This window comes from Saccopteryx leptura, chromosome 6 (assembly GCF_036850995.1).
Source record: "Saccopteryx leptura isolate mSacLep1 chromosome 6, mSacLep1_pri_phased_curated, whole genome shotgun sequence".
Classification (NCBI taxonomy): Eukaryota; Metazoa; Chordata; class Mammalia; order Chiroptera; family Emballonuridae; genus Saccopteryx; species Saccopteryx leptura.
Window position 1 is genome coordinate 125,341,882 of NC_089508.1, and position 22,149 is coordinate 125,364,030.

Consider the following 22,149-nt stretch of genomic DNA (forward strand, 5'->3'; position numbering starts at 1 on the left):
ACAAATAAATATCTACCTGAATCATTAAACTTGCTATTTTATAACATCCGGTATCACTTCTAAAATAGATATAACTGAATGAACACAATACCTATTTTGGGTATAACTAAGATATCTCGTCTTTGATTTCTTTTTTTTTTTTTTTTTTTGGTATTTTTTTTGTATTTTTTTTTTCTGAAGCTGGAAACCGGGAGAGACAGTCAGACAGACTCCCGCATGCACCCAACCGGGATCCACCCGGCACGCCCACCAGGGGCGACGCTCTGCCCACCAGGGGGCGATGCTCTGCCGCGACCAGAGCCATTCTAGCGCCTGGAGCAGAGGCCAAGGAGCCATCCCCAGCGCCCGGGCCATCTTTGCTCCAATGGAGCCTTGGCTGCGGGAGGGGAAGAGAGAGACAGAGAGGAAGGGGGGAGGGGGGAGAAGCAAATGGGCACTTCTCCTATGTGCCCTGGCCGGGAATCGAACCCGGGTCCCCCACACGCCAGGCTGACGCTCTAACGCTGAGCCAACCGGCCAGGGCCTCGTCTTTGATTTCTAAAGGTTGTTTGCATAAATAATACAAAAATAATTATGAAATAGGAAACCAATAGAAAAATGATTTTTCATAATACCCACCTTTGGAAGGCCAGGCTTGAATTTGAAGTTTTTGTTTCTCCTAAAGAGAGAAATCATACATTAGGAAAAAAATATTAGAGATGAATGATTTCAAGGTCTCTATTAAAACAACAGATTATATACCCATTTCTGAGATATAGATAATCTATATGAAAACGATGTCTGATTCAACTAAGCAGGTGCTTTTGGGAAGAAAGGATAAGCAAGGAAGAGAGAATAAGAAAAGAGACACTTGCTCTGTATGTAGTACAGGTATAGACAGATGATCAATAACATACAGACATTCAAAGTTTCATTTTCTTTTGGATGTTAATAAGACTAATTTATTTCATTTTTAAAATTCCATTGTGTTAACATGGCTTCATGAATCCCACTCAATATACCATCTACACACCACATCATGCCTCTCATGCCTCATGCAAAGTCTCTTTCCACCTAATTTCCTCCCTATTTTGCCCTCCTCCCCTACCTCAATCCCCCTTTTCCCTCTATTGCCATCATGTTATCTATATATATGTTGTGTATATGTTTTATGGCAAATCCCTTCACTTTTTTTTTTTAATTTTTATTTATTCATTTTAGAGAGGAGAGACAGAGAGGAGAGAGAGACAGGGGGGGAGGAGCTGGAAGCATCAACTCCCATATGTGCCTTGACCAGGCAAGCCCAGGGTTTTGAACCAGCGACCTCAGCATTTCCAGGTGAACGCTTTATCCACTGCGCCACCACAGGTCAGGCCATGTTATCTATATATATGTTGTGTATATGTTTTATGGCAAATCCCTTCACCTTTTTTGATCCTGTGCCCTCTTCCCCCTTCCCTCTGACAGCTGTCCATCTGTTCCCTATAACCCTACCTCTGTTTCTACTTTGTTCCTCAGTTTATTTGTATTCATTAGATTCTACATATAATGAGATCTTACGGTATCTGTCTTTCTCTGCCTGGCTTATTTCACTTAGCATAATAATCTCCACGTCTATTCATGTTGTCTCAAAAGGTAAGAGTTCCTTTGTTTTAAAGGCCGCATGGTATTCCATTGTGCAATTGTACCATAGCTGTTTATCCACTTATCCACTGATGGACACTTGAGATGTTTCCAGGTCTTGGCTGTTGCAAACAACGCTGTAATGAACATGGTAGTGTGTATCTTCTTTTAAATTAGTGTTTTGGGATTCTTGGGATATACTCCTAGAAGTGGGATAGCTGGGTCATCAGGCAGTTCCATTTTTAACTTGTTGAAAAAATGCCATACTGTTTTTCACTGTGGCTGCACCAGTCTGCATTCCCACCAGCAGCGCAGAAGGTTCCCTTTTCTCCACACCCTCGCCAGCACTTGTTTGTTCATTTGTTAATGAAATCCATTCTGACAGGTGTGAGGCGATATCTCATTGTGGTTTTTAACTTGCATTTCTCTGATTAGTGACACTGAGCACTTTTTCATATGCCTATGGGCCATCTGTACGTCCTCTTTGGAGAAGTGCCTATTCAGGTCTTATGTCCATTTTCTTTAATTGGACTGTTTGTCTTCCTGGTAGTGAGTTTTGTTAAGTTCTTTATAAATTTTGATTATTAACTACTTATTAGATGTATTGATGAATATGTTCACCCATCCAGCAGTTGTCTTTTTATTTTAATGGTGTCTTCTGTTGAGCAAAAGGTTTTTAATTTGATGTAGTCTCATTTGTTTATTTTGTTATTTTCCTTGCCCAAGGAGATGTACTGACAAAAATATTGCTTTAAAAAAGGGATGTCTGAAAGTCTTCTGCCTATGTGTTCTTCCAGGATTTTTAATCTTTCATGGCTTATATTTAAATCTTTTATCCTTTTTGAGTTTATTTTTGTATAGTGTGTAAGTTGATGGTCTATTTCACTTTTTTGCATTAACCTGCCCATTAATTAAAGAGACTGTCTTTACTCCATTGAATACTCTTGCCTTCTATGTCAAATATTAATTGACCATAAAGGCGTGAATTTATTCCTGGGCTCTCTGTTCTGTTCCACTGGTCTGTACGCCGGTTCTTAAGCCAGTACCAGACATTGTTTTTTTTGTTTTTGTTTTTTTTGTTTTTTTTTTGTATTTTTCTGAAGCTGGAAATGAGGAGAGACAGTCAGACAGACTCCCGCATGCGCCCGACCGGGATCCACCCGGCACGCCCACCAGGGGCGAAGCTCTGCCCACCAGGGGGCGATGCTCTGCCCCTCCAGGGCGTCGCTCTGCCGCGACCAGAGCGACTCTAGCGCCTGGGGTAGAGGCCAAGCTCTGCCACGACCAGAGCCACTCTAGCGCCTGGGGTAGAGGCCAAGGAGCCATCCCCAGCGCCCAGGCCATCTTTGCTCCAATGGAGCCTTGGCTGCGGGAGGGGAAGAGAGAGACAGAGAGAAAGGAGGGGGTGGGGGTGGAGAAGCAAATGGGCGCTTCTCCTATGTGCCCTGGCCGGGAATCGAACCCGGTTCCCCCGCATGCCAGGCCGACGCTCTACCGCTGAGCCAACCGGCCAGGGCCCCAGACATTGTTTTGATTACAATGGCCTTGTAGTATAGTTTAATATCAGAAAATGTGATACCTCCCAGTATTTTCTTCATTTTCAAGATTGCTGAGGCTATTTGGGTTTTTTGATTCCATATAAATCTTTGGAATATTTGTTCCAGATCTGTGAAGTATGTCTTTGGTATTTTAATAGGAATTTCACTGAATCTACAGATTGCTTTGTGTAATATAGACGTTTTAATGATGTTAATTATTCCTATCCATGAACATGATATATGCTTCCACTTATATCTTCCTCAATTTTTTTCTTTTTCTTTCTTACTTATATATTTATTTTGTTTATTTAATTTTTTAAAGCAAGAGGAAGGGAGATACAGAGACAGACTCTTGCTTACACCCAAAGATTCACCTGGCAACCCCTGTCTGAGGCCATGCTCTCAATTGAGCTACTTTTAGTGCCTGAGGTAGAGGCTCTCCAGAGCCATCCTCAGCACCCAGGGCTGATGCACTTGAATCAGTTGAGCCATGGCTGCAGGAGGGGAAGAGAGAGAGAAAGGGGGGGGGGAGAAGAGGGAGGGGAGAAAAGCAGTTGGTCACCTCTCCTGTGTGCCCTCACCAGGAATTGAACCCCAACTTCCACATGCTTGATCAATGCTCTACTGCTGAGCCAACTAGCCAGGACCAAAATTCTTTTTTCAATGTCTTATAATTTCCCGAATAAAAGTCATTTGCCTCCTTGGTTAAATTCATTCCAAGCAAAATAAATGGGATTGTTTCCTTAATTTCCCTTTCTGACAGTTTATTAATGATGTATAAAAATGCCACTGATTTCTGAATGTCAATTTTATATCCTGCCATTTTGCTGAATTCATTTAATAGGTCTAGCAGTTTTTTGGTGAAATATTTAGTTTCCTATGTATAGTATCATACCATCAGCAGATAAAAGTTTTACTTCTTCCTTTCCAAAATGGATGTCTTTTATTTCTTCTTCTTGTCTGATCCCTGTAGCTAGTACTTCCAATACTATGTTAAATAAGAGTGATGAAAGGGGACACCACTGTCTTGTTCCTAATCTTAAGGGGGTCACTTTTAGTTTTTGCCCATTTAGTATGATATTGACGGTAGGTTTGTCATATATGGTCTTTATTATGTTGAGGTATGTTCTCTCTATTCCCACTTTGCTGAGAGTTTATACTATAAATGGGTGCTAGATTTTATCAAATGCTTTTTCCACATCTACTGATATGATCTTGTGATTTTTACCCTTCATTTTATGTGATGAATCACGTTTACTGATTTGTGAATATTGTATCCGCCTTGCCTCCCCAGAATAAATCTCACTTGATCATAATGTATGATCTTTTTAATGTATTGCTGGATCTGGTTTGCTACTATTTTGTTGAGAATTTTAGCATCTATGTTCATCAGAGATATTGGCCTACAGTTTTCTTTCTTTGTAGTATCTTTATCTGGATTTGGAATAAGGATAATGCATGCCTCATGAAAGGAGCTTGGAAGTCTTCCTTCCTCTTCAATTTCTGGAAATAGCTTGAGAAGGATAGGAGTTAGTTCTTTGAATGTTTGGTAAAATTCGCGGCGGAGACATTCAGTCCAGGACTTTTGTTTGCTGGGAGTTTTTTGCTTATTTTTCTATTTCATTTGTTGTAATTGTGCTGCTTAGGTTTTCTGATTCTTCCAGATTCAGTTTTGGAAAACTATGTTTCTAGGAGTTTATCCATTTGGCCCAGGTTGTCCAATTTTTTTTACTTATAGTTCTTCATAGCATTTTCTTACAATGCTTTGTATTTCTATGATGTCAACTGTTACTTCTCTTTCATTTCTAATTTTATTTATTTGTGGGGTTGTGTGTGTGTGGGGGGGTTGTGTGTGTGTGTGTGTGTGTGTGTAACAGAGACAGAGAGGGACAGACAGACAGGAAGGGAGAGGATGAGAAGCATCAATTCTTCGTTGCAGCATTTTAGATGTTCATTGGTTGCCTTCTCATATGTGCCTTGACGGGGGTGGGGGACAGCAAACCGAGTGACCCCTTGCTTAAGCCAGCGACCTTGGGCTCAAGCTGCTGAGCCTTGCTCAAACCAGATTAGCCTGCACTCAAGCTGGCGACCTCGGGGTTTCGAACCTGGGTCCTCCGCGTCCTAGTCTAACATTCTATCCACTGCACCACTGTCTGATCAGGCTGTATTCTCTTATTTTCTTGATGAGTCTGGTTAAAGGTTCATCAATCTTATTGACCTTTTCAAAGAACCAGCTCTTGGTTTCATTGATCTTTTATATTTTTCTAGTCTGTATGTCATTTATTTCTGCTTTGATCTTTATTATTTCCTTCCTTGATCTCATTGTTGACCCAACTGTTATTTAATAACATGCTATTTAGCCTGCAAGTGTCTGAATTTTTTTCAGTTTTTCTATTGTAGTTGATTTCCAGTTTCATGCCATTGTTGTCAGAGAAGATGCTTGATATGATTTAATCTTAAATTTATTGAGACTTGTTTTATGTCCTAACATGAGATCTTTCCTAGAAATGTACCATGTGCACTTGAAAAGAATGTATATTCTATGGCTTTGGTGTAAAAAGTTCTGAAGGTATCAATAAACCCAGTTGATCTAGTGTGTCATATAAAGCCGCTGTTTCTTTGTTGATTTTCTGTCTGGAAGGTCTATCCATTGATGTCAGTGAGGTGTTAAAATCCCCTTTTTTGCTGTATTGCTATCACTCTCTCCCTTTATGTCCATCTAAATCTGCTTTATATATTTAGGTGCTCCTATAATGGGTCCATAAATATTTACAATGGTTATACCCTCATGTTAAATTGTTCCCTTTATCATTATGTAGTAAACTTCCTTGTCTCTTACTATAGACTTTGTTTTAAAGACTATTTTATTGTTTATAAGTATTGTTACCATAGCTTTTTTTTCTTCATTTGCATTCATATGGAATACTTTTTTTCCCATCCCTTCACTTTCAGTCTGTGTATATCTTTTGTTCTAGGATGGAGTCTCTTACAGACTATATATATATATATATATATATATATATATATATATATATATATATATATATATGGGTCATGTTTTCTTATCCATTCAGCTACCCTGTGTCTTTTGATTGGAATATTTAATCCATTTACATAAAGGTTATTATTGATATGTACTTATTTACTGCCATTTTATTCTTCAAGCCTATAACCCCTCTTTCTCTCAATTTCTTTTTTCCTTTCCTTTTCTTAGAGCAGGCCCTTTAATATTTCTTACAATACTTGTAGGGCTCTAACTTCTTATGACTGCAGAAATTCTGTTTCCAAACTTTTTAAGACTTTGTACAGATGCTTAATTTCATGAATGTTTTAAATGTACATTTCATTAAAACTTAAAAACTTTTCTACTTTTGGAAATTAAAAATTCTCTTCTCCCTTTTCTTTATTTATTACTCAAAATCATACTTATGACTTTATTTTTAATTATGGCTACAGAAAGAGAATAAAAGCTAACACTTATGAACATGGGCTGAGGAGTCAGAAAGACCTGGGCTTGAATCTGAGCTCTTTAACCTACTAACATATAATTTTAACCTCTCAAATCCTTAGTTTCACAACATGATAATGTAAAAATGAGGATGATAATACCACCAACCTCTTAAGAGTTATGAGAATTAAATGAGTCAATTCATAATTCTGGAGTATAGCAAGACTTACATAAACTGAACCTATGACACTGTTAAGCAGTAACTTAGGAATTAAAGAATTCAATTCAGGCCTGACCTGTGGTGGTGCAGTGGATAAAGCATCGACCTGAAATGCTGAGGTAGCCTGTTAGAAACCCCAGGCTTGCCTGGTCAAGGCACATATGGGAGTTGATGCTTCCTGCTCCTCCCCCTGTTCTATCTCTTTTCTTTCTCTCTCTCTCTAATAAAAATGAATAAAAATCTAAAAAAAAAAAAGAATTCAATTCAGTCACACCACTAGCTAGTCATCCAAAAATATGCTTTGGAAGTGTCTGAAATAGGTTGATATACGTAGCTAAGAACTTTTTACTGGTCTACCATACATGGTTATATCTATGTCTTCAAATCAACTCTAGGACTAGGTAATAAGGAATAGCAGGCTTTTGGATAAAGGTTATATATCACTATATATGAGTCCTTCACCATTTCAGAGAATTTTCCTGCCCAGTTTATTAGGACTGCCAGAATTAAAGGACAATTACAGTTAAAGACGGGGAATCCTAAACAGAGCTAACAGTTTTTTCTCTCTCTGGATGTAGGGGCCACCAAAGAGCAATAAAGAATCATGTCTATGAGTATATTCAACCATGATTCTCCTGATGAGATGAAAACAAAAACCCATCAGCTAAATAATGCATAAGATTCAGAGCTCTAAAGGCTAAGTACGTTTGAGACTTATTTCACTCAAAATTCTACTCATGAAATAGTGTCACCATCACACCTCCCCCCGCTTTTAGTCAAGGATTTAAAACTCATCATAAAAAGCAATCCACATTACTGATTAATACTAACGTGAGAATTCCATGGGCTCTCTCCAAGAGTTTGCTGCTTGTTGAATTAACGAATATCCCATCTTTGTCAAGCAAGGAGGTGCTACTTGATAGTCTGCTCTGGTGAATCCCAGGTCTGCCATTCCAAGCAGTATCAAATATTTCACTGTAAAAATTAAATGTAGTACAATTTTCTGTAGTTAATCAGGAAATCTTCAAGCACTCTCTAAACTGCTCAACAAAGTAAAATAAAACTTTAAAGTTAACACTTAAGTTAAAATATAGAAAAAATGCTAAACTAGCAGCAAATGGTTTTATCAAAGAGATTATCAATCAATTTAGATTAACCTTTTATTCATTCAAAACAAAAAAAAACCTTCTATTGATTCAGGCACCTTTACATACAAGTATGCATGTAGATGAACACATCATACAGCTAATGTCTTTAAATATATTGTTAACCATTTAACAATCAGTAAGTAATGTAATGTATTAATAATATAATGTAAAGAGTTTTGTCTTTGTTAGATTTTAGAACTTCTGAATGCTACTGAAGAAATTTCCAAATCTAATAGGCCATCCCATTCTGTGGAATATTTCATTTCCTCCTGGGAGGTCTCACTGTTACTAAGCTCCTTCTCTGGGCTGAGCACTATTCTTGGCACTGACAATACAGAAATGAACAAAACAATAAGATTATCAGTGATTACAATATAATGAGTTAACAGGGAACTTTCCAGATAAAAATAGCAAATTGTACACATATTTGGATTCCTCCAGAATCCCAAAAAAACATTAACCTTTAAGAACTACATGCTAATATATAACGGTAATACATTTTTGAAATATGGAAAGCAGATACAGAAAGAAAATTGCTATCTCAGTAGTAAACCTTAAATTGACTGTGGGGAAAGTTAAGAAGCATCTCTATTTACTCTGCGGGACTCCCCAAAGGCTCCAGGATTGCTGGTACCAAGTATCTCTGGATGTGGTAGGAAACATCAGTTAAAAAGAGAAGCAGTAAAGCAGGGGTCCCCAAACTTTTTACACAGGAAGAAGGGGGGGTGGAGAAGCAAATGGGCGCTTCTCCTATGTGCCCTGGCCGGGAATCGAACCCGGGTCCCCCGCACGCCAGGCCAACGCTCTACCGCTGAGCCAACCAGCCAGGGCCACGTTTTTCAATAAATAATATAAATGTATTTTTTCTTCCTTATGATTTTCTTAATAACATTTGCTTTTCTCTAGCTTACTCTATTGTAGGAATACAGTAATAATACATGTAACATATAAAATCTGTGTTAATAGACCGTGTCTATTAATAATAGTTAAGAGTTTAGAAAGTCGGTCCTGGCCGGTTGGCTCAGCGGTAGAGCGTCGGCCTGGCGTGCGGGGGACCCGGGTTCGATTCCCGGCCAGGGCACATAGGAGAAGCGCCCATCTGCTTCTCCACCCCCCCCCCTTCCTCTCTGTCTCTCTCTTCCCCTCCCGCAGCCAAGGCTCCATTGGAGCAAAGATGGCCCGGGCGCTGGGGATGGCTCCTAGGCCTCTGCCCCAGGCGCTAGAGTGGCTCTGGTCCCGGCAGAGCGACGCCCCAGAGGGGCAGAGCATCGCCCCTGGTGGGCGTGCCGGGTGGATCCCGGTCGGGCGCATGCGGGAGTCTGTCTGACTGTCTCTCCCCGTTTCCAGCTTCAGAAAAATACAAAAAAAAAATAAAAATAAAAAAAATAAAGTCAAATGTTATACACGGAATTTAAACTATGCAGGAACCGCCCCTAACCTGTATTGTTCAAGGGTCTACTTATATTCTCACAGCAGAAAGTTAGAATATACTTGTGTTTGAAATCTGAAGCACAAGAGGAAAGACCCAAAAATACTGATATGTTCCAGAGACTGACAACACACCCAATTAATCAGAGATTCCAATTAGGTTTTCAGTGTCTCAATTCTAAATATGAACAGTTGACCAAGGTTCACTAGACATTTGAAGGAGGTCCCCAGCATGAAATACAGAGAGCAAACCAATCATGACATAAACAACTTGAAGGAAAAAAGACTAAGCAGGGAAAAGAAAACTTAGCTATCATTAATACCTTTAGAGAAGAGAGAGAAAATATTCCATGTATAAAACAAGAACAAGATGCTACAAAAAGCATTGATAAAATTAGTAACAAAAAACTCCTGAAAAGTGAAAATGTGATACTAATGAGAATGCAGAATATATTTATTCACTCATTCAAAAATATTTATTGAGCACCACCTAGTGCCAATTATTTTCCTGGCAGTGGGCATATACCAATTAACAAACTAAAAGCTCTACCCTCACAAGGCTTAAATTTATATGAAAAGAGACAAATAATAAACACATAAGAAAATATACTGAATAACTGTATGCTGAATAACAGGCACTAAGAAGAAAATCAAGCCATATTCCATGCAGAGAAAAGTAAAAACACAAGTTCCAGGGGCAGAAATGTTGCTAATGAGTCTAAGATATATTAAGAAGTCAGCCAAAACATTTATTTTAATATATAAGCTGAAGCAGGCCAGTGTTTTGCTCAAAATTCTCCTGTGTCTGGTTTTCTTTTGTTTTTTATGTTACTTCTATTGGTTTTAGAGAGCAAGGAACGGAAAGAGGGAGGAAGACAGAGACAAGAACATTGATCTGCTCCAGTATGTGCCCTGACCAGGGGTTGATCTGGCAACCTCTGTGCCTACCAACTGAGCTACCCAGCCAGGGCTCCTGTGTCTTTCTTTTTCATTTCCACTAAAAATAAAAAATTCTTATATTACCTAAAAGGTTTATGTAACATGGTCTCCTCCTCCTCCCTCTCTGATTTGATCTCCTATCACTCTTCCTCTGCCTATCTTTCCCAGCCTTGCTGATCATACTCCCCCAAATGATCTACAGATTCAACATAACCCCTGTCAAAACCCCAGTTGCCTTTTTTGAAGAAATTGATAAGCTGCCTGACCAGATGGTGGCGCAATGGATAGAGGCTCGGACTGGGATGCAGAGGACCCAGGTTTGAGACCCCGAGGTCGCCAGCTTGAGCACAGGCTCATTTGGCTTGAGCAAAAAGCTCACCAGCTTGGACCCAAGGTTGCTGGCTCAAGCAAGGGGTTACTCAGTCTGCTGAAGGCCCACGGTCAAGGCACATATGAGAAAGCAATCAATGAACAACTACGGTGTCACAACAAAAAACTAATGATTGATGCTTCTCATCTCTCTCCGTTCCTGTCTGTCTGTCCCTATCTATCCCTCTCTCTGACTCACTCTCAGTCCCAGTAAAAAAGAAAAAAAAAGAAATTGACAAGCTGATCCTAAAATGCACATGAAAATAAAAAGAACCCAGAATAACCAAAACAACACTGGGGGTGGAGGTGAGCTAGAAGAATTATAGTTCCTGATGTGTAAACACATTACAAAGCTATAGAAATCAAGACAACATAGTACTGGCATAAGCAAAGATATATAGATGAGTGGAACAGAATCCAGACATAAATGCTATCAGTTACGGTCAATAAGTTTTGAAAGGTGTCACCAATTCAATGAGGAAAGAACAGTATTTTCAAGTGCTGCTGGGATAACTGAATCCCCACATGCAAAATAATCAAGTTCGGCCTGACCACGCAGTGGTGCAGTGGATACAACACTGGACTGGGATGCAAAGGACCCAGGCTCGAAACCCCAAGGTCGCCAGCTTGAGTGTGGGGTCATTTGGCTTGAATGGGTGCTCACCAGCTTGAGTAAAGGGTCACTGGCTTGAGTGTAGGATCATAGACATGACCCCATGGTCGCTGGCTTGAAGCCCAAGGTTGCTGGCTTGAGCCCAAGGTTGCTCACTTGAGCAAAGGGTCACTCGCTCTGCTAAACCCCCCCCCCCCCCCCAATCAAGGCACATATGAGAAAGCAATCAATGAACAACTAAGGAGACTAAGGAGCTGCAATGAAGAATTAATGCTTCTCATCTCCTTTCTGGTCTGTTGTTATCTGTCCCCCTCTCTCTCTTTCTCTGTCACACACACACAAAAAGAATCAAGTTGGCCAAACTGTTGGTGGTGCAGGAGATAAAGCATCGACCTGGAACACTGAGTTCGCCAGTTCAAAATCCTGAGATCGCTGGCTCTGGCCACAGGCTTGTCAGCCAGGGGGATTATCCACACAATCCTGAAGTTTGCCAGCTTGAGCCCGAAGGTCACTGGCTTAAGCAAGGGGACAGTGGCTTGACCCCAGTCAAGGCACATATGAGAAGCAATCAATGAACAACTGAAGTGATAGCAACTACAAGTTGATGCTTCTCATCACTCTCCTTTCCTGTCTCTCTCTCTCTCTCAAAAAAAAGAAAAGGTGGATATTTATCTAACAACAAATAAAAAAATAAAACTTAAAATGAATCACAGATCCAAATTTAAGAGCTAAAACAATAAAACTCTTAGGGAAAAACATAACCTTTGTGACATGGGCTTAGGTAATAATCTTTAAATATGGAAAAAAAAAGTATAGCAGAAAAGAAAATAAATAAATTAGACTCGTCAAAATTAAAAACTTTTGGATTTCAAAACACCAACACAGCCTGACCTGTGGTGTTCAACAGATAGAGCATCAACCTGGGATGCTGAAGATCCAGGTTCAAAAGCCCAAGGTTGGTGGCTTGAGTGTGGGATCATTCGACTTGAGCATGGGCTCACCAGCTTGAGAGTAGGGTTGCCTGCTTGAGCATGGGATCATTAACATGACACAATGGATGTTGCCTTGAAGGCCAAGGTCACTGGCTTGAGCAAGGGGTCACTGGCTCAACTGAAGCCTCCCCAGTCAAGGTATGTATGAGAGCAATCAATGAACTAAGGTGCAGCAAATATGAACTGATGCTTCTCATCTCTCTCCTTTCCTGTCTCTGTCCCTATCTTTGTTGCAAGAAAGAGAGAAAGAGAGAGAGAGAGAGAGGGAGAGAAAGAGAAACAAAATGCATATATTACAAAGATAACAAGTACTATATTTCCCCACAGATAAGATGCACCCTTTTTTGAAAAATCTGGGGTCTAAAAACTGGGTATATCTTATACAGTGGTTGTGATATTTCAAATGCCATAGATGGAACTGAGAATGAGGCAATATATGAAGACAGTGAATCATCATCAGACACAGATGAGTACAAGTTAATAGATGGGAGTTTTGACAGTGATGATGAGTTGTATGAATTTTATGATGAATAAAATTGAGTTGGTGCATGTTATACATGGAGCATCTTATACATGAGGAAATATGGGTAGTTAATTTTGTTAGCATTTAAGATAAATAGAGTTGAGACTGGATACTCCAACTGTGACAGCTCTTGTATATGAGACTAGTGAAACTAAATTTCTTTTAATTTTTATTTTTTGTATTTTTCTGAAGCTGGAAACGGGGAGAGACAGCCAGACAGACTCCCGCATGCGCCCGACCGGGATCCACCTGGCACGCCCACCAGGGGGCGATGCTCTGCCCATCTGGGGCGTCGCTCTGTCGCGGCCAGAGCCATTCTAGTGCCTGGGGCAGAGGCCAAGGAGCCATCCCCAGTGCCCGGGCCATCTTTTGACCCAATGGAGCCTCGGCTGCGGGAGGGGAAGAGAGAGACAGAGAGGAAGGAGAGGGGGAGGGGTGGAGAAGCAGATGGACGCCTCTCCTGTGTGCCCTGGCCGGGAATCGAACCCGGGACTTCCGCACGCCAGGCCGACGCTCTACCACTGAGCCAACCGGCCAGGGCACTAAATTTCTTTTAACATGCAACAAAGAATAATGAAGTTATTGAGCAGAGAAATGAAAATATACATTAGAAAAATACCGAAACACAAATTGGAAAAAATGATCAATAAAGTTATACTTTAATTTTAGTGACAGACAATTCTTATTACCAAGGTACTAAGAAGCTCAATTCACTTGATGATGTTTACAATGTAGAAAGCAATAAATATAGCCTGACCAGGCAGTGACACAGTGGACAGAGCATCGGACTAGACTGTTGAGGACCCAGGTTCGAAACCCCAAGGTCACTGGCTTGAGCATGGGCTTATCAGGCTTGAGTATGGGGTCGTCAGCTTGAGCATGGGATCACAGACATGATCCCAGGGTTGCTGGCTTAAGCCCAATGGTCACTGGCTTGAGCAAGGGGTCACTTGTTCTGCTGGAGGCCCCTGGTCAAGGCACATATGAGAAGCAATCAATGAACTAAGGTGCTGCAACAAAAAACTGATGCTTCTCATCTCTCACTATTCCTGTCTGTCTGTCCCTGTCTGTCTTTCTCACTAAAAAAATAAAAATAAAATATATAAATAATTAAAAATAAAATACAAAAACAAAATGTAGAAAGCAGACTCTAGACTCTAAACAATACTTTTTGCTCATATAAAATACAATCTATATAAAACAGTATGTGTAAAGGAAAAGTGTTTATTTTATTATTTTTTTAATTAATTTCAATGGGGTGACATTGATAAATCAGGGTACATATGTTCAGAGAAAACATCTCCAGGTTATTTTGACATTTGATTATGTTGCATTCCCATCACCCAAAGTCAAATTGTCTTCCATCACCTTCTATCTGGTTTTCTTTGTGTCCCTCCCCTCCCCCCCCCCCCCGGAACTACCACACTCTTGTCCGTGTCTCTGAATCTAAAGGACAAAGTATTTATAAACTGAGAAAATTATTTATACTTGTTATTTTCAAATTTTATTCAAGAATTCTTCATTTAAGCCCTGGCCAGTTGGCTCAGTGGTAGAGCGTTGGCCTGGCGTGCAGGAGTCCCGGGTTCGATTCCCGGCCAGGGCACACAGAAGAAGCGCCCATTTGCTTCTCCACCCCCGCCCTCTCCTTCCTCTCTGTCTTTCTCTTCCCCTCCGGCCGCCAAGGCTCCATTGGAGCAAAGCTGGCCCGGGCACTGAGGATGGCTCCATGGCCTCTGCCTCAGGCGCTAGAATGGCTCTGGTCGCAACAGAGCGGCACCCCAGATGGACAGAGCATTGCCCCCTGGTGGGCATGCCGGGTGGATCCTGGTTGGGCACATGCGGGAGTCTGTCTGACTGCCTCCCCATTTCCAACTTCAGGGGAAAAAAAATACAAAAAAAAAAATAATTCTTCATTTAAAATGATTAAAAGATAAGCTCTAATTTTTATCACATTCAGCAAGAAAAGGTATTCAGTGATCTGATGTAAATCAAACTACTCAATTATTACTTACCAATAAGATTTCTTCACAGAGAGAAGCAGAATAAGCCTTGAACTTTGCAAAAGACTTAAAATGCAAGAAGGGTCTCAGAAATTAAAACATAAGTTATTGTTTCAAATTATTCTGAAAAAACTTGCTTTTAATTGTATAACCATTTTATCAGAGACACTCTTAGATAATTTAGTCCCAACAGTTTTGTTAGCACTAACCTTATTATTACATCATTTATAAAAGCTTTAAGAGATATAAAGCAAACTGGGCCTGATTTTCTTTATACTTTTAAAGCCATAAAAGTATTGATAAGAATTCTACTTATTTCTTCTGTATTTCCTTAAAAACATAAACCAAACATACTTACTACTGGTTTTTTTCATTTAAAGTATTCATGCCCTGGAGATCAGAAAGTGGCGTTCTGGGGTTTTTCCGTGTTATACCTAGCACACAAAAAAAGCAAAGATTTTCAAGTCAGTGCTAAGAAAAACCAAACACAAAACAATATTCCTAAAGACAAATGAAATTAATGTACTTAGTAAATATTTGTAAACATGTTGGAAACATCTAAATAATAGTATGAATGAAATCCCATGACTGTTACTTATAAATCTGACTTAAGCAACTATAAATGCAATTAGGAATTTTAATAATAAATTATTTCTTCTCTCATTTAAATATTATCAGGAAATACAAGAATAACTGGTCTGAAGGTCTAGAGAAGTATAAGCTCAATGCTTACATTTTTTTAATTTTTGACAGTGACAGAGAAAGAGTCAGAGAGAGGGATAAATAGGGATAAACAGGAAGGGAAAGAGATGAGAAGCATCAATTCTTTGTTGCTGCACCTTAGCTATTCATTGACTGCTTCTTATATATGTCTTGACGGGGGCAGGTGGAGTGCTCCAGCAAAGCGAGTGACCCCTTGCTCAATCCAGCAACCTTGGGCTCAAGCCAGTGACCTTGAGGTTTTGAACTGGGTCCTCTGCATCCCAGGCTGACACTCTATCCACTGTGCAACCACCTTGTCAGGCTCATAACTTACTTTAACATTTAAAAAATTCCTAATGATTCCTATGTATCATTTTTCAGCATTAAGTATACTGCTGACATGGACTATAGATTTTAGTGCTCAATCAATCTTACATATAAAAACACTGAGAATCAAAGAAGACAAATTGCTTCTTTAATTACCAATACTTGACAGAGAAAGGAGGGGAGGAGGAAGAGGAAGAGAGAGAGAAGCATTCTTCAAATCATTCAATAAGTGCTGAAGCTCTGTAACCATATGGCTATCAATTTTCATAACATACTTACATAGATATTTACTTTGGTAAGACACACTGAAAGGAAGAAGTGAAAGTATCTCTATTCAAGAGAACAATCTCATATATATAGAAGATCCTAACCCTCAAAAAACTATTAGGACCAATAAATGAGTTATTACAAGATATAAGATCAATATTCAAAAATCAATTCTATTTCTATACAACCATAAAGAATCAGAAAATAAAACTTAAAAAACAACTCTATAACATCAGTATAAAAGAAGTAAACTTAATAAAAAGTATAAAATGTCTAAACTGTAAACTCTGTTAAAATATATAAAATTTTAATCTAAATAAAAAATGCCATCCATAGTCATGGATTAGAAAACTTAATGTTAAGATGGCAATGCTTCCCACAATGATCTACAGATCCATGCAATCTCTATTAAAATTCTAGCTATATTTTGCAGAAAAATTCTATAGTTAATATACATATACATGAGACATAGAATAGCCAAAACGACGTCAAAAAAGAGAAGCATAGTGGGGAGGACTCACACTCCCTAAATTCAAAAGTTATTACAAAGAAACAGCAACTAAGACAATATGGTACCAGCATAATGATGAATAGATCAATGGAAAAAAACTGAGAGTACAGAAATAAACCTTTACATTTATGATCAACTCAATTTTGACAAAAGTGCTAAGACAATTCAAAGGAAAGGAATTTCATTTAATTTCACTTATTCAGTTCCTAAGACACTGACACCAATTTCCCTATGACAATTATCATTTTCTATCTTCTATATCCATCCTTTTCTTCTGCTTACTGAAACAATCACCTCAGGCCTTTCCTCAATATTGGTAATATTCAATTTTCAGCTCTTTCCCTTACCTAAATTTTTTTTTAATTATTGATTTTAGGGAGACAGAGAAAGGAAGGGGGAAGGGAGAGAGGGAGGGAGGGAAAGAAGGAGAGGGGGAGAGAGGGAGAGGGAGAGGGAGAGGGAGAGGGAGAGGGAGAGGGAGAGGGAGAGGGAGAGGGAGAGAGAGAGAGAGAGAGAGAGAGAGAGAGAGAGAGAAGCATTCATTTGTTGTTCCATTTAGTTGTGCATTCAGTAGTCACTTACCTATGTGCCCTGACTAGGGATTGAACCTGCAAACTTGTTGCTTGGGAAGGACACTAACGAACTGACCAACAGCAAGGGCCTTTTTCCTCTATTTCTTGAGCTCATACAGGTGTTGCTTTATACCTCTGCTTGTTTTAGTAGTTCAATATCTATTTTCAAAACCATATTGATTATTTTATATCTTCAAATGTGTGCTATTGCTCTATTGGCTTCATGTTCTTAAATTCTTCTATACTGTAAAATGTTCATAGGGAAACTCTGCTCTTTCTTGGGTATATCTTCCCTGAAAAAAAAATACGATATGTTTCTTTATACATATTATGATTTCCTTATTAAACAGCTTCTTTCTCCACAAAATAATTTCATATGTTGTTGATAAAGATTGTTCAGATTACTCTATTTATGGCTATAGTTCATCTTTGCCTAGTATATCTTTGTCCATCTATTTCATCATTTTAAGAATCTTATTAGCCCTGGCCAGTTGGCTCAGTGGTAGAGCGTCGGCCTGGCGTGCGGGGGACCTGGGTTTGATTCCTGGCCAGGGCACATAGGAGAAGCGCCCATTTGCTTCTCCACACCCCCCCTCCTTCCTCTCTGTCTCTCTCTTCCCCTCCCGCAGCCAAGGCTCCATTGGAGCAAAGATGGCCCGGGCGCTGGGGATAGCTCCTTGGCCTCTGACCCAGGTGCTAGAGTGGCTCTGGTCACAGCAGAGCGACGCCCCGGAGGGGCAGAGCATCGCCCCCTGGTGGGCGTGCTGGGTGGATCCCGGTCGGGCGCATGCGGGAGTCTGTCTGACTGTCTCTCCCCGTTTCCAGCTTCAGAAAAAATACAAAAAAAAAAAAAATCTTATTAAACTTTTTGAAAAGTCCATTTTGAGATTTTAATTGGTGACATTAATCTGATACTAATTTTAAATAGTAGCGTTTGTATTTTTTTCCTATTTCCCATTTTATCCTTTAAACTTTTTCACCTTCTTAGTTTTCATTTTATAAAGGTTTCTTGTAAGATTTTAAAAAAAGATTCTATTTTTAGATAATTTGGTTATCCATAAGGTAAACATTCATGTGTATTTAACCACTATCTAAAACTGAAACTTAATGGACCACATAAAAAATGTGCTTACAGTTATTAAAAAATGAGAAACTGCTTTACAAAATAATTTTAGTTTTACACTGCCAGTGGAGTATGTAACTGTTCCAGTGCTCCACATCCTCATCATCAGTTTTGTCAATTTCTTACATTTTAGCCATGATACAGGGTGTTAATGTGATCTCATTGTGACTATAAGTTGCATTTCCCTAATGACTAACGAAGCTGATAATCTTTTATGAGTCTTTGGACTCTTCACATATCTCCTTTTTGGATATGTATACTCAAATCTTTGACCATTTTTAACTTATTTTTGTCTTACTACTGCAAGATTTTTTTTAAATGCATTATTATTTTTATTTTATTTTTTTACAGAGACAGAGAATCAGAGAGAGGGATAGACAGGGACAGACAGGAACAGGGAGATGAGAAGCCATCAATCATCAGTTTTTCATTGTGGCACTTTAGTTGTTCATTGATTGCTTTCTCATATGTGCCTTGACCGCAGGCCTTCAGCAGAACGAGTAACCCCTTGCTCGAGCCAGCGACCTTGGGTTCAAGCTGGTGAGCCTTGCTCAAACCAGCTGGTGAGCCTTGCTCAAACCTTGGGCCCACACTCAAGATGGCAACCTCAGGGTCTCAAACCTGGGTCCTCCGCATCCCAGTCCAACGCTCTATCCACTGTGCCACCACCTGGTCAGGCACTACTGCAAAATTTTAAAAATAATTCTGTTTTCAAATTCATTATCAGTTTTTAGTATTATAAATTATTGCAAATAGTTTCCTAGATGTGATATGCTTTTTGTTTTCTTAACAATATCACTTTAAAAGCAAAAGCTTTCAATTTTAGTGAACTCCAATTTACTACATTTTTCCTTTTATAGTTCATGCTCTTATGACCCAACTAAAAAAATCTTTGCCTGTCCCAAGATTGCAAGGATTTTCTCTCAGGTTTTTGTTCTACAAATTTAATAGCTCTTCACAAGGAGCTGCATGGACAATTTTGAGTTTTTATGTATAATATAGAAGTCAAAGTTCTCTTGTAATATATGAATACCCAGTTGTGCCAGTGCCATCTGTTTAAAGCACTATATGCTTTACCCCACTCAGTTATCTCAGCACCTTTGTGGAAAATCAATTGATGGCAATACATACAAACCTACTCCTAGACTCTTTACTTGATTTTATTGATCTTCTGATCCTACCAATGTCATTATTTTAGTCTTAAAATCATATAGTAAGTTCTCCAACTTTTGGTCATTTTTGCTATTCTATATTTCTATGTAAACTTGAGTTATAAGTTTGTGAATTTCTACCAAAAAAATCTGCTCTGCTATTCATTGGGATTATACATTCAATCTACAGATCCATTTGGGTGAGAAATGACATCTCAGAAAAACAAAAACATTACCTATCTTCATCTATTTAGGTATTTTTTATTTTCTCTCTGATGTACACCAGTCTAACACATATTTCATTAAATTTATCCCTAAGTATTTCATGTTTTGGTATGCTATATTACTGTTCACTGTACACTAGATTGCTCTAAAACCTAGCACTTTAAAACAACAAAGAATTATCGTATCAGAATTTACAGAGGAACAGGTTTCAGGAGCTACTTGGGCGAGTGGTTCTGATAAGATCTGTCATGAGGTTGTATTTAAGCTGTCGGGCAAGGCTGCAATGATCTTAAGACTGGAATAGAACTGAAGGATCCACTTCTAAGATCACTCACGTAATTGGTGGCAAGCCTCAATGCCTGCCTACTAGAGGCTTCTTCAGAGGGATTTTTTAAAATGGCTACTCACAAATGGCTATTTGTTTTTCTTAAGATAAACTGAGATCTAGGAAGAAATGACCTAAGATGAAAAGTAGTCTTTTATAACTTTATTTCAGAAGTGACATACTATCACTTCTGCTATATGCTGTATAGACCAACACTAGTAAAATGTGTAAGATTATACAGGGTTGTGAATACCAGACAATGGGGATAACTGGGATATATCATGGAGGTAGGCTGAAGAAGTGACATACTATCAATAACACTATGGCCTATAGGTCATACAGACCAACACTAGTAAAATGTGGGAGATTACACAAGGTTGTGAATACCAAAAGGTGGGATGACTAGAGTATATCTAGGAGACTGGCTGCCGTAGATGTATAAATGGAATTTATAAATTTCACTTTCCAAGTACTTGTGGCTAGTATATTACAATATAATTTCATGTACTTACCTGGTATCCTATGAGATTGTTAAATTCACTTTCAAGATCACAGAGCACTTTTTAAAAGATTTTAGTTATTGATTTGAGAGAAAGAGAGAGAGAAGTGGTAGAAAAGAACGGGAAGCATCAACTCCTAGTAGTTGATTCTTGTATGCGCCTTATGTGCCTTGACTGGGCAAGCCTGGGGTTCCAAAATGGTAATCTCGGCATTCCAGGTCAATGCTTTTATCCACTGCACCACCACAGGTCAGTCATGATCAAAGTGCATTTTTTAAACTTCTTAGCATTTTCTATGTAGATGATCATCCTGTCCACATCTTCCTTTTCAATCTATGTACTTTTTATTTCTTTTTGTTGCCTTATTACACTATGATCTTTAGTAGAATATAAAATTGAGTGGCAAGAGCAGACATCTTTACCTTGTTCTCAATATAAGAGAAGTTTTCAGTTTTTCACCAATAGGTATGAAATCTGCTGCAGGATTTTCATGTGTGGTTGAAAAAGTTGCCTTCTATTCCTAGGTTGCTATAAGTTTTAAATAGGGGTGGGTATAGAATTTTGACACTCTTTTTATCCATCTAAAGATATAATCATATGTTTGTTTCCTTTTGTAGATGTTAACGTTAATATGGCAAGTTATATATTTTTATTATCAAATCAACTGGTTAATAAGGCAAGTTATATTGATTTTTTTTATTATCAAATCAACTATTCATTCCTGGAATAAATTCCAGTTAATCTTCATGCACTAATTGTTTAATTTAGTTCCTATAATGATTTTTGATATTTGAGTAACAATACTGGCCTAATGATATGATTATATAGTGTTTCTTACTACTCTAATTTCTGAAAGAGTTGAGAATTGATATTAGTCCTTTCTTAAATGTTTCTTAAATAGAACTCACTATTAAAGCTATCAGGGTCTGAACTCTTGTGCTTTTGTGTGAAGACATTAGTTATGAATCCAATATTGTTAATAGATATAGGACTAATCAAATTTTCTATTTTTCCTTGGGACCTGTTAGATGCCTTGTTAACATTGGATGAATTTGTCCTTTCTTCTAGGTTGAATTACTGGAATAAATGTTTGTAATTCCTCCTCAATCTTTTGATGTCTGTACTATATGCAACTGTGTCTATTCTTTCATTCCAGGTAACAGTATTTGCTCTTTGCTCATGTTTCTTGATCAGAATGGCAAGAACTGCATTGTCTATTTAGCAATCACTAAGCATAGGTGGCCATTCAAATGTAAACTGATTGAAGCTACAGTTTTAAAATTTTCAAAACATTTTAGGTGCTTGACAGCCACATGGGGGTGAATGGCTACAGTCTGAACAGCAGAGTTGGAGAACATTTCCACTTTCACAGAAAGTGCTACTGGACAGTGCTGGGCTTGAACTTTTATCAATTTCATGGCTCTTTTAGAAAAACCAGCATTTGGTTACCACTGCTGGTCTGCTCTCTATTCACTGATTTTAGCTCTTACTTTATTATTTACTTCATTCTACTTGTTTTGGGTCTAATATGCTCTTTTTTGATATAGCTTCATAAGATGAAAGCTCATTAGAGTATTGATTTTTTTACCTTCATTTTCTAATATAGATTTAAAGGTATCAATTTTT

The 22,149-nt window shown here is 38.7% G+C and overlaps 1 protein-coding gene across 5 annotated transcripts in view; it reads right to left on the minus strand.

Annotated features, from left to right (window-relative positions):
- The window catches only part of MYO9A (myosin IXA), a 301,246-nt gene that overhangs the window by 118,055 nt on the left and 161,042 nt on the right, over positions 1–22,149 (minus strand). For all 5 annotated transcript variants that reach the window (XM_066388529.1, XM_066388530.1, XM_066388531.1 and 2 more), the window contains 3 exons: positions 15,179–15,254; positions 7,640–7,783; positions 619–658 (listed from right to left, as the gene is read on the minus strand). In XM_066388529.1, the coding sequence (XP_066244626.1) occupies positions 619–658; positions 7,640–7,783; positions 15,179–15,254 (260 nt within the window). The remainder of the gene's footprint in view (positions 1–618; positions 659–7,639; positions 7,784–15,178; positions 15,255–22,149) is intronic.